At 41.6% G+C, this 17,148-nt stretch overlaps 1 protein-coding gene across 4 annotated transcripts in view; it reads left to right on the top strand.

The window, feature by feature from the left end:
• The window catches only part of SPTBN1 (spectrin beta, non-erythrocytic 1), a 129,514-nt gene that overhangs the window by 62,940 nt on the left and 49,426 nt on the right, over nt 1-17,148 (top strand). For all 4 annotated transcript variants that reach the window (XM_071740411.1, XM_071740414.1, XM_071740413.1 and 1 more), the window contains one exon: nt 14,334-14,485. In XM_071740411.1, the coding sequence (XP_071596512.1) occupies nt 14,334-14,485 (152 nt within the window). The remainder of the gene's footprint in view (nt 1-14,333; nt 14,486-17,148) is intronic.

The raw sequence follows: 17,148 nt of genomic DNA, 5'->3' as shown, positions 1-17,148 counted from the left end.
CATAAAAAACAGGAGCTGGAACTCAGGCCCAGTTACGCATACATGACATACTTACACTGGACAGGGTCAATTTTCCCTTTGATAGGTAACTGGTAGAATACATGACACTGCACTGGTTTTAGTGAAGTTGTATTAGGGTTTGTTGGGCAGGGATCAGGAAGTTATAAGTATGATTTCTCACTTTTTAATGGTTTTGAATCGTTGCTATGTGTAGTTCCAAGTGGCACTGTGTTGGAATCATATTTGTTGTCCCTTGCAGAGGCTGCAAACATCTCTGCCTCAGATATAGTTAAAATGGCCAGGCATATATCTCTGAGGATAGTTTTGGTTTTGGGGGTAGTTTCTTTAAGTTTTCTTGTACGTTTTAGTTCTATCAAAATGGAGTTCTCAGGTGTAATAGCTGGAAAATTAAATACCAAAGAGCGTGAAGAAAGCATGGTGTCAAGGTACAAAATGTATCTATATTACCACAGCACTCTAATCACGAGCATGGGGTGGCATTATGCCTGCAGAGATTAAACAGAATAGAGTTGTTACAAAGAGATTTCAGAGTTTATCTGAACTAAACAAATGCTGGCTGCCCGGATTTTTCTGAGAAAAAAACATATGGTTTAATAAAGATACTTAAAATGAACTTAATGGCTTAGTAAACTCTTCAGAAAATCAGCCAGTGGGCAGAGCCCACTTCTTAGATAATCTAAACCAAGGCAGCCCTGTTAAAGGCAATGAAACTACACAACAGTATAGTGCCAACAAGGAACTCACTGGTGGCATTTTGTCTCTCAAATCCAGGTCTGTTGTTTCCTTCTTCTCAAACAATGATGTCTCTTTGGTTTCAACTTTTCCATACTGAATGTCGTATGTTGGGTTCAGCCTTCCTCTTCCAAGAAAAAAAACCCAAAAAACCAAAAGTCCAGGTCTTAGTGCTCATTTTATCCAGGAATTGTTTTCAGTTTTTGAAAATACGTTCTGGTTAGGATTTGTTTCCAGGAAAAAAGGAAAGTGAAAACATGACTTTCTCATCTGCACTAAGTGTGGTTTGCTGTGGGTAACAAATAATTCTGCATCTAGTTTAGTGTCTTTCCACAGTTATTTTGAGGGAAATGAGGCTTACTCTGCTAGTGCAAGTTCCCTTTTTTGCAGGGGGTGTTTATTTTCTCAACTTTTCTGGGTTCTCTGGCAGTATAATGAAAGAGACTGGTCTGAAATTGTGGATGTGACTGCACTTTGATTGCAGCTGAACATGACTGATAGTCATTGTGGAATGGCAGTCAAGTAGGGTTCCAAATAAATAAGGAAGGTATCTAGGAACATAAGATGTTGGTTGAGTGTTGAACTTCTGACATTTGTTAGTATCCTGCATGGGGAGTTCAGTAATTTGAGTTACTGTACCTTTAAATGCTCAGTGTCTTCATGTTATGTTCTTAGAGGTGAATTGCGCCCTGTTGCCTCTCTGTGTCTTTCATTTACCTTGTAGGGTGCAAGTTGTGTTTCTTCCTCATGACCTCATCTGGTAACATTAAGGTGTGTTTCATTAGAGCTCAAGGAAGTAACTTTAGAAAATGGGTAATGTCCATAGACAAGTTTACTGGCTCTTCCCTAGGTGTTGTCTTGGTCACTGTCACTTCTACAGGTGTGCTTATAATCCAGCAACCTCCAAGAGCAAATGGTGTGCTGGTTGTACCTGGACACGATTGTTCATAGCTAAGTCTTTACAGAAGGAGATCACACAGCAAGACACAAGTTATGGCACTTTTTTTCCCATAAATCTGTTGCTCACATTTTGTTGAATGCTTATCTCTCTTGCCTAAAATAAGTATGTTAATAATGATTCCTGATATTATAAAATCCTCATGATACAACTCCTTATTTATTGAAACGTTTGCTCTACACTAATATTTGCCAATACCTTGATGCTAATGATGCTCGGTGCCACCTGGAAGACTCTTATGTGTTCTCTGTGCCTGGGGCCCTGGGGCCTTGCTGCAGGTGCTTTTTTCTAAATAAAAGTAGTTGCAAGTTGTACTGGAGAACAGACAATGCTTAGGGACACCTAAGATGCAAAATCTGTAGTTGGGCAGCATGTTCTGGCAGTGGCATCCTCTGTGAGGATGGAGAGTGGTTGGTTCTTCACTGGCTACAAGAGAGCTCCTGGGTATGACAGGGCTGGGACCAGCACCTGCCAGTTGTAGCAGCACAGAATAAAACAGCAGCTCAGAAGGGACTTTCTATTTGTGACTAAAATAGCTGAGCAGGGTGGTGGCATCTCCACAGTGCCTGTTTCAGTGGGCTGGATACAGGGCTGTCCTTTACCTTTCCTGCAGTCTCTGGGAGCATGGCTGATCCCAACCAGTTCGCAGCAGTTTCAGGTGTAAGTTTGTGAACCACCTAAAGCCAGAACACCTTTTGTTTTCTGTGCTACACAATCGAGCTCTCCCATCTGGTTTAGCTGCTGTTGCCAAGGTTGAAACAGTTCCCTGGCATCAGCTGCAGGTCACTGTGGACTTCATATTCAAAAGTGTATTTAGGGACCTTCTTCTTACGCATGAACATCTTGTGTGTTTGAGTTAGGCTTAAATGTGCCCATAAGTTTGGAGACCTGAAAAATCAGTGAGTTGTCATGTCTCACACTTCAGGAACACACAAATAAGGCACGTGCAGTCTGTGCAAGATGTCATAAATGCATTTTCATGCCCATGTATACATGTGTGTCTGTGTGATTTCGCTATGAGGGGTTGCAAGGTATACATAAGTGCATGAATAGTCTTTGCTCAAATAGCCTGTTCACAAATGTAAGGCAAATAATTTTGTGCCATAATTCTGTACTTAACCAATTCCTGAATTATTTTAAAATGAAATTAATAGCCCATCAACAGACACTCGGGATCATTAATCAGTCACTTAGCTTGCAGACATTACTGTGCTCTGAGTTTCCTTTATTAATTGCATATTTCATAGTCACAACACAGTTTCACATTTTGAGGGAGGGGAAAGCCCAGAACACAGAGCCCACCTGTTTAAGGAGGCATCAGTGAAATTACTTTGACATCAAGATTTTGGGTGCTCATTATATTGATTGTGCTGAGCTGATGATTTTTGACACTTAAATTTTCACAGTGTGCTAAAAATTAAAGTAAAAGAAGGTAAATTATTGGGAGCTCTCATGGATAGCTTCAACAGAAGTGCTGCACCTTTGTACCCATGTAGAGCTTTTCAGTTTGCATAGTCGATGTCTTGCACAATCAGTACAACTCACAAGTCTGCTTTAAGACTAGAAAAACAAGTGATATTTCTGGCTGGATGAAGATACTTATTTAAGGTGTTCAAAGCATAGTTATACCTGGCTAATTCCTTCAGAATTATACCTGGCTAATTCCTTCAAGAATTTAAAACAAAACAGGATGTTTTTGTTTGGTTTGGGTTTTTTCTGGTACAGCTTTGAAAGTTATGGCATGGGCAGTAAATACTGTACTGAAAAGATATCTTTTTTTTTCCTCTGCTTTTGCATAACTCCAAAAGCTAAAATGATTTTTCTTAAACATGCCACATTGTCCCATAAAAGCAGATCCATAAATGACCTTTGGATTGCAGTCAAACAGACCAACAGGAAAATTTTGAGGTGAGGAATTAGAATGTATGTGCAACTTGGTTGTACCTCAGAAGTCCCAAGGAAGAAGGTATGACGTGGAAAGAAGAATATTACTATTATTTAATAGTAATAATAGTAATAAACCACATGGATTTCTTAAAAAAGAACTCTAATATACAGAGTGGCTTCTTGCACTGTTATGTATGTGAAAGTTTACATTGTGGTTCAGTTTTTTAGAGCTCTTCTTAAGCAAGCGAACAGGTGAAGGCATCAGTTCTACCTGTCTCAAAAGACAACAGCTCCAGGACTTCAACTGGAGCTCTGCATGATGGGTTTGCAGATTAGAGCCAGAGATTAGGGATTTTTCCTCTAATGCTTCTTATTAGCAGTTTGTTTCAAATCTCATTAAAATTCATTCATTTTTAAAACTCCCTTATTAAAAATAACTACATACTAGAAATGCCATGATTCCTTTAGTTCCATAAGAAATTTTTATTGAAATCTGCAATATTTTTATTGCTGTTGCTCATTCAGCTTTCACCTTTGGGATTTAGCTGAGATCTCAGGCTTGTTGAGCCATGGCCTGGCTTACCTGTGGCATTACTGCTTTTATTCAACAACCTGTCAGTACAGCATAGAGCGTTTGACTCTACAGCATGCATTTAACAGTAGTAAAATGTTGTGTGACCATGGAAACTGGGTGAACTCAACACAGCAAGGCTATGAAATCAGCTATTATTAATCCCTGATCAACACAGTGGTTGTTTGAATACATGTTCTTCCATTTAAAGTATTTCTGTGATAATGAAAATTATAATTTAGCACCAATTAATTATAATGATAACATCACTTAGAAGTGAGATTTAATATTTTGAATGGATTAAATGCATTCATCATAGATTTATTTATTTTCAATTCATGCTTTTCTGTCATTAAAGCAAAATTAGATTTAAAATGAAACCAACAAAGGTTTGGCATTTCTTTCATGTACTATTCTTTCTGATTGCAGCGAGTTTTTAAAGAAGCATGGTCAAAACATACCACAGCTTTGACTTGCCATGTGATGTCTCAACTTGTGCCTCAATTGAGAAAAAAGTTCCCACAGTTCTCTGAAATCCCTCGAGAGGATTCCATAGGAATACACCAGTCCAGTCTTCTGGTCTATTCTTGTTTAAGCTTGATAAAATTCATAGAATCACAGAATACTTCAGGTATAAAAGGGAGTAAATTTGGTCCGGCACATCATTTGTCCTGTTGAGATTTGAATCCTTAAGTATGGATATCCCACAGCCTCTTGGGGGGGGGGGGGGAGGAATATAGTGTCTAAACAGCCTCACATTGACAGTTTTCTTGATATCCCATTAGAATTTCTCTTGTGTGGTTCATCCCACCTTGCACCATCAGCAAGCTTCCTCCCAGTGGGGTGGTTCATTTTGCTATTTTCATGGTGAGTGCTGAGTCCTGATGCCCATCCCTTACTGACTCATCTCTGCTGAGCTGTTACAATTCTGTATTTCAAAATACCCAGATAAGGAGGATCCCAGTCTGGTCACATAGCTGGATTGTAGAAATAGCAGTTTGTTAGTAATCTTGTGTGGGAACTGTTGCATTACCTGCAGCTTCAAAGAAGAGGGAGGTGTGCTGAAAGGAAAAGAAAACAACAGAAATAAATAAAAAACAAACGGAACACCTCCCTCCTCCTCCCCTTGTTTTTCCTCCTTTACACAACTGAATCCACTGTAAAAACTTTCATTCTGCTGGGTTTGCTGAACACAGGAAGAAGTAAGACTGAGCTTGCATGTACCTGGTATGTTCTCTGCCTGTGCCAAGCCTTGCCCTCACCCATGCTGATTAGCTTTGGGCAAGGATGGAAAATAACAACAGTGCCCCTCACCCCCCACCCCCCAACCACACACATTCATGAAGAAAAAAAGAAAAAAAAGAATAAAAAAAAAAAAAAAGGAAGAAAGAAAGAAAAAACACCCTGGCACTTCCCTGCATTATGTTTGGAATGTTTTTTAAAGGAAACTCCAAAGACCCCACAAGATTGCATGTACTTGAAATAGTGCAGTGACCTCAGGTTTTCATTGTTCTTCTGTGGGAATTTCAGTCAGTGTCCTGGGACAGGCCGATGCTTTTTCCATGCTCCTTTTCATTTAGGGATTTGTCTCTTATGCAAAGAGAAAAAAATTGCAACAACTGTAAACCTCTTAATGTCAAATCAGCCATAAGGCATTTGTGTCCTTTTATGTTAAATGCCTGCAGCACTGAAGTATTTTCAATGTTGTTTTTGAAGGATGTCGATTTGAACATACTGTATGCCCATTAAGCCATAAAGTTATTCCTTTATTCAACTGTATTTTGGTTATTATGATAAAAAAACTGTTTTGGAACATCTTTCTCCTAATACATTTGGAGGTCTTGGTCCTCTTGAACGTTTTTCTTGTAGTGAGCTTCAATAACACGAGCAGTTATATTGAAACCAGGGCAGATGACGGTGTTTAAAGCTTAAGATGGGTGTAGGTGTTTCCAAGAGCAGTACCTAGAAGTGTTAAACCATTTTAATTATCCACTAGAAACATTGCATTTCTGTATCTGCTTTGCCTTTCATACAGAGAAACAAGAAGTCAGCTGGTATCCTAGAGTATCAGGAAAAAAAAATTGAGTGGTTAATGTTTATGAAATGGGCTGTGTAGTGTTTTGCATTGCAGGGAGCCGGTCTGATGTGGGAGATATTTACACAATTTTGCATTCCAGTTTTTCTGAAGTTAAACAAGTGTAGGGAGAACCAAGCACATATTCTCTATTCTCTGTAAGTATGCTTAAATGTGTCATCTTTGTCTTCTGCTTGGAAAAAAAAAAAAAAAAAAAAAAAGAAAAAGGCTGAGTTCTTCCACCAGTTTAATCTGTTAAACCCAAGTGGCTTTTACATTTCATTTATCTGCTGAGGGAGACTGTGCAGCAACTTTCTGCAGATGAACATAATCATTCATCTACATGAATCTGAAGCTGGCTTTCAGGGGGTTTATTTTTGTATTGCTGACACCAAAATGCCATAAACTCTGTGTAAAAATAAAGACAATGAAGGGACCTGCCTTTCCACACCCTGTAATGCTTGGCTGGCTACCGAACATTGTTCTGTGCATCATTTTATTGTTGTGAGTGAGGTTTAGTGACATCAAAGAGAGAAAGCAGCAGAATTGTTTTTTCCACATGCTGCATTATGTAGCTTTCCCTTTTGTCTTTTCAGAGCATTTTCAGCGGTGAAAGTAGTCACATGCTGTAATGTTTAGCAGAGAAGAGTAGATATTTAACAGGATTTGGAAGCTGGCTGGTGCTTCCTAGCAAAGAGAATGGGTTGCTGAACACACCCCTGACTTGTGAACAATAGGCTCTATATAGCAGAGTCGGGAAAGCCGTGAGGATTTTGCTCCTAATGAAAATCACCAGCTCAACACAACATGACTTAAATCACCTTGTTTTGTCATCTTTCACATTGGCATTCAAGTTCTTGCCTAAGTCATGTTTGAGCATGTAAGGGCTTTGACGTAATCTCACAATTTTTACGAGGAAGTCACACCACAGGTTACTTTGTGCCATAAAATAACCATAGCAAATGCATCTCACTTGCATCAAAACTATCAGCTGCAGTCATTCCTCCACATTAAACTGTCTATGAGGCAGTAAAAATGGAGATGCTTTTTTTTTTAAAAAGTTCACCTGTTGTTTCCAAGCATTGGACCCATATGGATCATGTTCTCTGTATAAGTCAGATGTATGTTTGACTTTCTGCAGGTTTCGTTCTAGGTTGTTGCTTGCCTCTGCATGCGTTATGTACATCTGTCTTACATATTAAACTCTTTTATTTTTTTTCATTTTCATCAACTGTTTTCAGTCCTAACCCTGTTATTTGTAGATAGAGAAAAGCAGCATCCATTAGTCAGTTTTATTGTCTTACTACTAAAGGGCAGATAGTTATGGGACACTTGAATGGTAAGAGAAAGTAATTTTATTTCCTAATAGTCCTCCTCCTGGCTTGGTGTTCCTTCCTCCTTTCATCATTTTCTTCCCTGTTGATTGATTCCAATGTATTTTAATTTAGACTCTCTGTGCCTGCTTATGCATTGCTCTCTCTGGGCTTATTATATGCCCCACATACTAATACAGCATGTACTGGGACCATATGAAAAGGCCATCATTTTGTGAGTGATTGTCCGAGCAGATGTTTCCCTCCTCAGCTGATCCAGTACAGACACACAGAGGTGCTTTTTTCATGTTCAGTATTGGTCTTCTGTTACTGTAACAAATGGGGAAGATTATTGCACCATATGCATTCATGTTGTTGCCTGATACAATCTTGTTTGATCACAGCAATCTGGTCCCAGAACTTGATCTGCTGTTCTCTCAGGCATCTTTCTCAACTGAAAAACTTTCAGGCATGGATGGAATTTGTGAAACTGAAAATATTACTGGCAATTTAAGTCTATATCCTCATGCCTGTGAGAAAACACAGAGTGATATCCTGCACCCTGAAACACTACAGTAATGGTAAGGTTGTCCTGTGAAAGAAAGCTCTGTTTTCTCTGTGCATGGTTAACCCCCACCATGATCTGGGGAATTCTGGGAAGCTGTGGATATTGGATATCAGCAGAAGTGGTGAGCCTGGAGCAACACTCAGCTGATCTCTGAGTCAGTGCATTTAGCAACGCTTCATGTAGGGTGTGCGCAGGCTGCCTGTGTTGCTATAGTGAAAAAATAATAATTTTAAGCCAGAAAAACTACTTTCAACGTGGAAGTCTGCAGGAGAGTCTGCTTTTGGAGTTTGGCATTAAAACTCATCCTTCGTTTTCCTTTCTTGAGGTATCCACCCAAAACAGGGATCTGCAAACACTGACCATGCATAAAGTTGATCAGTGGGCAGGATTTTGGTGCCTCTGAAGGCTGGGCTGTCCCAGGGCAGCTGGGCACACGGTGCCCCTTTCACCTTCCCTTTTGTGCTCTAATTTCTCTGTTTCCTTCTGTAGCATTTCAGCTCCTTTGAGAGCAGCCCTGTCGCTGATTATCTGAGGCCTTGGCAGGAGCTCTTGGACTCCTGAGTTGTTTTACCTGTGCTGGGCTGGCAGCAAGCATGTGCCAAAAGTATTTGCTATTCATTTTGAAACAGATTCAAGGTCAGTTTGTTGAAAATGTGGTTTGACCGGTATGGAAAGGAAGAAGCACATGGTCTTCAAGCTGTTTTTAGAAAACAGGCGGCTGCCCAGGTAACCTTTGCCACAGCCACAGTGAGTGCTGCGGTCATGCGAAAGGTCCGAGGCTGCTGACACTTTCTGGCATGTGGGAGCAGCACAGGGGTCATGGAGGCCCACGTTCCTCTCAACTGGCTCCCACTGCCATGCATTTTCCAGGGCAGTTATTAAGACAAATTCTTCATTCTTCTGGCGCAGCCCTATTGAGTTCAGTCAGCCGAGCTGAGTGTGTGACAGAGGGAGGGTGGTGTGCGTGACCTCCCCTCACGCTGTCCTGCTCTGGGGATTCACTCACTGACACACTGGTCTTTTAGAAAGTTGACTGCAATTTTGTCAGGAGTTTTTCTCATCCAATTAGTAGAAGAAGAGGTGAGTCTCCTCTGCGGGGAAGGGGATAGATGCCTGTTCGTGATCTTGTCCAGTCCTGGTTTATGTGAATTTCAGTGTACAAACTCCAGTTTATTTACTAAATTCCTAAACAAAGTCAGTCCTCGATTTATCACGCTCACCAGGATGGAGCTTGCAGTCTGCTGTATGCTGCTAGTGTTGTCGTGGGGGCTTCCGCATAGAGGAAATTTCCTTCCCAGTGTTGCTTCAAGATAAGTTGGATTCTCTATTATCAATACTGCTGTTAGAGTGGTTTCCGTTTTCCTGCCGTGCATGTTTTGCATGTTGCGCATTTCTCTTTACCCTTGGGAAACAAATGTTTTCACAAGCTGTAGGACACTTGGAGCTCCACCCATATCCTCTGGTTTAATTAATCTTCAAAATCTAGAACTGTGTTTTTGAAAGTATGAAGGACATTTGTCAAAAGAATCATATGAGATTCGTAATCAGTGCTTCAGGGCCCATCACTGATGTTAAATCCCTGGTATCATTAGTCATGGATGCACCTGGCCATTAGTATTTAATTTTTTACACAGCACTACATATTTAAAGAATTCATAGTTGTGTGCTGAGACAAGCTGTCATAGCCATAAGTAATGATTTTCTGTATGGATGTTTCTCTGAAATATTTAACCAAAATCCATTGGTTTTTCTCTATACATGTTTTAACCTGAACCCCCAGACCAAAAACAAACAAACAAACAAAAAACCCAAAAAAAAAAAAAAAAAAAAAAAAAAAAAGAAAAAAGTTTATCAGTTTGAAAGGGTTGGTAACAGCATTGCAAAAACCTGCAGTCATTGTGAAACACCATGTAGAAATAATCAGGAGAGGTTTTAACATGACCAGCATCAGCCATGCAACTTTGCAGACGGGCTTGGTTTTTTCCCACGTTGTGGGAGTGCAGGAGTGAAGCTGTGAGGGGGTAAGGACTGCTGAGCCTGATCCCTTCTGGTGTTCCTCTCACTAATCTTGTCAGCAGGGAATTAGAGCTGAGCTCCGCCTCTGCCAAGGGCCCGATTAAGAGTGGCCTTCCTGGGTGACCAGCCCATTAGGGTACTGAAAGAACTGCTGTGTCTCTCTGGTGGCATTTTTCTCAGATAGGTCACTGGTTGTCCCTAAAAGCTGGCAGTGAGCAGATAGGGGCCTGGCTCTTACAAGGTGCCACAGGATTTTCCCACGGGGCTGAGGGCTGCACTGGGCAGCCAGGCATCTCACAGCTTTTGGATGTTCTTGCTGAGGAGACAGGGGAAGAAAATGAGGAGGAGAGATAGGAAGGAAATGAAAGGCATGAATGGCTACAGCGATGAAGTTGCTCAAATGCATGTGAAGAACGGCCAGTAGGCTCTGTCGGTAGTGGAGGGCATGTAGTGGTATGACAAGGGGGAGCAGTTTCAGGCTGAAAGGGGAGCTTTAGATGAGACACTAGGAAGAAATTCTTCCTGTGAAGGGAGTGAGCCACTGGCCCAGGTTGCCCAGAGAAGCTGTGGCTACCCTCTCCCTGGAAGTGTTCAAGGTCAGGTTGGATGGGACTTGTGAGCAGTCTGGTCTAGGGGGACATACCCATGCCCATGGCAGGGGGTTGGGACTGGATGATCTTTAAGGTCCTTTCCAACCCAAATGAGGCCGATTCTTCATGGAATTAGTGCTAAAACCCTTGCAGCTGTGGTATGGGTAGAGATTTTTACACAATTTCGTCTTGTGGAGTAAGCAGGGAGGAGGCTGGCGCCACAGAGGATGGGTGGGGATCAGGTGAGAGGAGTGAAGATGAGAGTGAGCGCGGGGCGGATGCGGAGGTGAGGAGCCAGAAAACCCAACCCAGCCCTTTGGCCTTGCATGTAAGCAGGAAATGGAGGACCACAGAGAGCGGGGCTGGGGAAACGGGAAGGCAGAGGAGGAGAGAAAGCAACTGCATCTTACACTAGACTAAAGAAAATGCATGTAACAGCACCAAGTGAAGCACAGAGGAACTCCAGCTAGATGAGGAGGCTGTGGTCCTGTCCTCTCCCTCACTGATAATGCAGTTCTCTTAAGGCTGCTAAAGCAACAGATGAGAAAAGGAAACACTAGAACTTTCTGAGGGCATTTTACCTTAATTCCTACTGCCTGAAGAATGTGCTTTCACCTCCTCTTTTAGACCCAGCAGTCATCCAGGAGTGGGAAAGCCGTTTTGGGGCACATTAGTATCATCCACTGGAGGGAACCCCTCTTCCCATGCCCCAGGAAGAGCTGCCTGGAGCCAGCTGATGTGTTGACTTCCCTTCAACAACAGCAGGTCCTAGGCTGGTATCACTTAACACAGTGGCACCAAAATTTTTACAGCCTGACTTGGCATGTCACTGTGTTTCCCATGTCATGTCCATAATCTTGTTCATTATTTGGTTCTGACCCTTCATCTTCTTTTACTAAAACCACCTGGGTGGTTTTTTTTCCCACCCATTGCTTTTATTGTGATATCAGATTTGGTGAATTGTTGATAACCTTAACTTTTGAGCAAAGATTTTTTAATGGATGGCTTCACTATGATATTTGATAGCTTTTTTGGTTTACATAGTATGTTCTATGTCCAACTCTATTTTTAGGATCCTGTCCACCCCTATTTCTCTTCCGAATGAATGTAACCACAGAGATCTCTGAATGTTGTGCTTCTGTATAGAGACTACAGTGATTAAATAAACAAACTTGCTGAGTTGTTTTGGGGCTTGTTCAAGCTGGTGAAGAGAGATGTGGTAATCTCTTGGGATTTTCTTTAAAAAGCACCAGCTATTGCAAGGTTTTTATTTTATGACTCATTTCAAAAAATGCTTTAACTAAGAGCATGGATTACTAGACAAGCAGACACACAGATACAGTATTCCCAGGAACTTGCTATAAATAGTTCATAAAATATATATTTAATGTTAGCAGACACTATATTTAAATGATTACTTGCACAGACAGTTGTTTCCACTAGGCAGATAAATTGGGGTTTTTCTTGGTTGGCCCAAGACTGAACAAGCTGTGTTGTTACACCGCTGGTCTGAATTGCAGCATGGTTTGGAGATGCTGCAGATGCAGTTTTTTATTTTTATAGTGTTGTCTTCCTGGGGTAAGATTTGGGTTTTTTGATGAACTGGCCATTCTCCTGTTGGCACAATGCTCACTAGTGATGCACAGAGCAGTCGTGTGCTGCTGACACTGTGATGTCCTGGAAATAAAGGGGTCATGCAGCATTGGTGGGAAGAGCAGACAGGCTGAGGTTTGTGCAGCTGCGGGGGGGGGGGGAACACATGCTGCTGCTTTCAAGATGCTGCAGTTGGCTCCTCTGTGTGCACTGGAAAGCAAGCAACAAGTTACTGCTGATTTCCTGTTTGCTTCCTCTATCTCAGCAGTCCTCTGCTCTGTACAGCATGAGGATAAGCAAGAGTAACTCAAACGATCAATTCGTTTAATGCCTGTTGCTATTTTGTCACGAAAAGCAACTTTCTACAGCTTTCCAAGGCCTATTTTCTTAATTTCACACCTTACAGATAGGTAAAAACTGTTACAAGTGGGACAGTTTCAGTGCATTAGCTTTGGTTATGTCTTGCCACATGGTCGGGTAGCAATAATAAATTCAGAAATACATGGGAGGAACTGAAATCTTAGGGTGGAGTTTATGAAATTGGGCAAACTGCCACTGAAATTCTGGTCTTTCCTCCCACTCCTTGTCAGGTTCCTCCTCCTTACCACCAATCTTTTACCATCTTTTGTAACTTCACTTGTTTCCTAGCTTTCTGACCTCTTCAGCCTTACTTTCTTCATCATTCCTTGTCACCAAGACCAAGCTTTTTCTGCTGTCTCCGAGGTCCTGCAGGTGCAGGGCCTGTAACTGGCTTTGAACGTGTTGGGATTGTGCCCTCCCCACACTGCTGTGCCAGGAAGGGGGCACGTCCTTCCTTTGGAAGGATGGCATCCACTGAAGCCCCGGGTGGTCAGATATAAACTCTGTGTTGATCTGCACCCTCATTAACATTTTCTGTGTTTCAAACAATGATTTTTCAGAGCTGTACGTGTTATGTTTTAGTTTAGGGTTTAGCCGTCTTCACATCCAGTTGCTTAATGTGCCAACAACTTTAAAGAGACTGAAGGGAGGTGTAATGGTCAGCTGTTTGGAAAAGCAAACTGCTTTCATTTGTAAGTGTAATTATGGGCTCGGGAGTCCAAGTTGGAGCACCTGTGTTTGGACCAATTTGGTCTGCAGTAGTTCCCCGTTCAGTCAAGTGAATTTTTGTGAACAAGGAAGGGCTTTATCCAAAGCCCTTGGCAAAAGAATTTAACCACAAAGATGTATGACCTTTTCTGTCTGAGAGTTGTGGGCTTGGCAGATAGCTGTTGAGGAGTTTTTGAATTAATGTGGACTGGAGTGAGCCTGTGCATTGAAGGAGCTCCCATAGCCAATGTTTTCATGTATAACAGCTGTGAAAGACTTTGGGAACTGAAGGTGGAAAGAACCTGTTTTTCTGTGCCTTTAAATAAATGCAAGTCTATTTCAAACATGCATTTATGGAAAAGTTCATCTTGACATTGTGTAAATACAGTTACAAATGTCAGATGTGCAAGTAAATATTGTAATGAGAAGGGAAAAGAATAAGTAGGAAGCTTTGGTGCCTGCTCTCTTTTGTACCTGTCTTAATTCAAGGTGACTTCTAGTATTTCAGGGGATCTGTTGTGGATTTGTGTGTGAATTCAAGAGCAGAAATTGGCCCATTCTTCCAGTTGTGGAAGATAACTCTTGATTGTATTACTGGACAGTTTGATCAGTCCAAAAAAGCTTTTACAGTGTGGCTCTACAACAGACCTCTTTCCATCTTGAGAAAGCTGCTTATCTGAGCCTCAAGTAAGTCTACAATCTATACTTCTGATTTATTCCATAGATAATGGAATTCCCAGTAAAATTCCCACTGATGCATAAAATGTTATAAAATAGGAGGAAAGGTGGATTTTCAGTGAAAAGTCACGGTTTCTTCAGTGATTCTGCAAAGAAGACAAGCCGTACCTTTATTTAATATTAGACATGTTTGAACATCACGTTTTCATGTAAGTACATGAACTGTGATTTATTTTGAGTAACACTGTGTTGTTTTCCTAACAGATGAACGTGAGGCAGTTCAGAAGAAGACTTTCACAAAGTGGGTTAATTCCCACTTGGCACGCGTATCCTGCAGAATCACAGATTTGTATGCTGACCTTCGTGATGGAAGGATGCTCATCAAGCTTCTGGAGGTTCTTTCAGGAGAGAGACTTGTAAGTGTTAATATTTGTTGTGGGGTTTTTTTGGTTTGGTTGGTGTTTTTGGTGAATCTTTGGCTCAACTGACATACAGCAAAACAGTACTGAGGGTTTAGCCTTGCAAGTGTCTTTTTACATATTAAAGAAAAAAAAGAATTCTATTGATTCAGCTGGGTCCAGACACCATTGCATTATCTTCCTATTGTTTTCAGTAGGAATCAGAGGTGTCCTTCAAAGATTCCTTGCTGGCGAGTTGCTGTATGCTTCCAGCAGCAAACTCCCTGCTCTTGAACCTGACAGGCACGGAGCTCTGAACGTTCACCAGCCCTTTAGACCATCTTGGTAATGATGAATTAGATGTGCTGAGGAATTTTCCTGAACACTGTGGCCAGCTGGCCCATTTTTGTGCTGGTAAATACAAGCTCTGGATGCAGGTGACTGTGTGCAGGCTGCCTGCCGGCCCGAGGCCTGGAACATCCCCTCTCCCTTCTCTGGAGCATGCTGGGGGGGTTGTGGAAGAGAGGTGGATGGAGAGGGCCATGGCCACCCTGGGCAGCATCACAGCAGTTTAGACTGTGGTGTTAGTTGCACCTCACTGCTCAGGAATGCTCTTGGGTGCCCTTGGTTTTACGAGGATAGGTAAGGCTTGCATTTTCTTTGTTTAGGAGGAGTAGCTACAATTAATTTAAATAAATGGGGCAAATTATTTCTTTGAGTATGCTGAGAGAGCCCCCTTGGTACCAGCGCAATGGAGTGTGAGTGGTGACTAAGTAAACCCCCATAGTGAAAAACTGCTGCTTTGTGACAGGAAAGTTGGGATGTCAGGCAATGGCTGGGTATCAGTTTTTCATTCCATTCTTTAAATGACAGCTGTGCTCTTAACTACCTAAATTAAAGCAATCTTTTCAAACAAATACGGGTCTTTAGCTAAGACCTAAGGCTACATTACTGTGTAATCACTTGTCATCAAGCACTCCTATTAATGGGAGCTCCATGGCTTAAGACTTTGGTTAATGAATTGAACATATGGCCCACAGTGTAGCTCTGCGCAGTAGGACGGGAGAGAGAGCTTTCTAAATGCATCTGTGAGGGTAAGGAAGCTGCCGTGTGTGGATGGAGGGAACTCATCTCAATGTTTGTCAGCTACAGTTTGCTCAAAACACATTTCTCTCTATGCCAAATCATTTCCTTCTGAGAGGTATTAGGCTTGACGTGTTCACTGCTGGTAGCAGACATTATTCATGCAGGGATAACTGAGCCCAACATGCCCCATTGTTTGAGGATCCAGACAGCAGCTATGGCACCTCTGTTTAAGTCTCTGTATCCGCCTGCCAAAATTTGACTTTTGGTGTCAAACAGCAGCCGTGACCAGTCGTGTGACTCCTGCTGCATGATTCATTTACATTTTTCTCTCCAGGTTTTGAAAAAGGCAAACATCTTACGCAGCTCACGGGGTGGGGAGGGTACAGGAGCCACCGGGTGAGAATCCTGGATCTACGCTTGCATCATCATTTGCGTATCGACCTGGCAGCTGCCTGCACCACCACAAATTCTTTTTGTAGCTTCCTTATCTCAGGATGGACGGCAGCAGTCTCTGTTTGAACAGTACATTCCACCACACCTTCCTCTGCAAACATGCACACAGATAACGCAACACACTAAACCTTGGGACAGTTACACACACCAAGAAATATTCCAGGAGGATTGGCACATAGCATTCGCTTGCTGATGTACTCCAGCCTTTTGGACTTTAACTTAGCTGATATTGGTTAGGATGTCACATCTCCATGATAGCCAAGCAGAAATCTAGGGGTAATATCTTGCACAGTAAGCTTAAAATCAAGACGAGAACTATTAAATGGTAAGAAAGCAGTAAACAACGTGGAAGCTCTCCTAGATAACTATATTAATATAATATATTTACTGATGCAGTAGAGCAAACAGGAATTGTTTTCTCACTGTTTAAACCAGGATTCACATTCTGGAGCTAGAGCCATATGCCCATGAAGCAGTCTGGGATTTAGGATACTAATCAGGGAAGCAGGACTGCCCTTTGTCCTCTGTAAATTGTGCAGTCTCATTTGCACAAACTCTGCATTTTTTCAAAATGCTGTTGTGATTTTTGATAATGAAAACCCTGTCCTTGAAGGTGTACTGGAGAAACTCAAAATGAGTGTCCAATAAGGGCAACATCTGCACCTCCCTCACTTGATTCCTAATCCTAGTGTTTAGTCCAGGCCTTACACATAAGGTCCTCTGTACAGCACAGTATTTGGAAATAAAATGATAGCATGCGATAGCCTTGCTGAGCAGGGTGGAAAGAATCCAGCCAGTATCAAAAGACATTTGTAATTTTGTTTGCACACACTGTTAACCAGCTTCTCCCAAACTGCAAAAATAAAGCTGAGAATTGTATTCAGCATAAAATTAAGCATTTAATTCAACTTCTTCCATAACTATAACAAGGATTAGTAAATTTCTTACAAATCCTTGATGCTCAAAAGTCAAACTGTTTAAACAGATTCTGTGTAGTAAGTCCTGTCATGTTATCTGTTGGAAAAGGGAAGATTTTTTTAATGTAAAACAAATTTTCCTGTTAACATGCATGTCAAGACTGAGTTTAGAATGTGAGTGGGAGCAGGGGGTCCCAGGAATCAAATCAAACCTTTATCATGAAT

Source organism: Heliangelus exortis, chromosome 3 (genome assembly GCF_036169615.1).
Source record: "Heliangelus exortis chromosome 3, bHelExo1.hap1, whole genome shotgun sequence".
Classification (NCBI taxonomy): Eukaryota; Metazoa; Chordata; class Aves; order Apodiformes; family Trochilidae; genus Heliangelus; species Heliangelus exortis.
The sequence above is the reverse complement of the archived record's forward strand: the minus strand, read 5'-3'. Positions and strand labels throughout refer to the sequence as shown.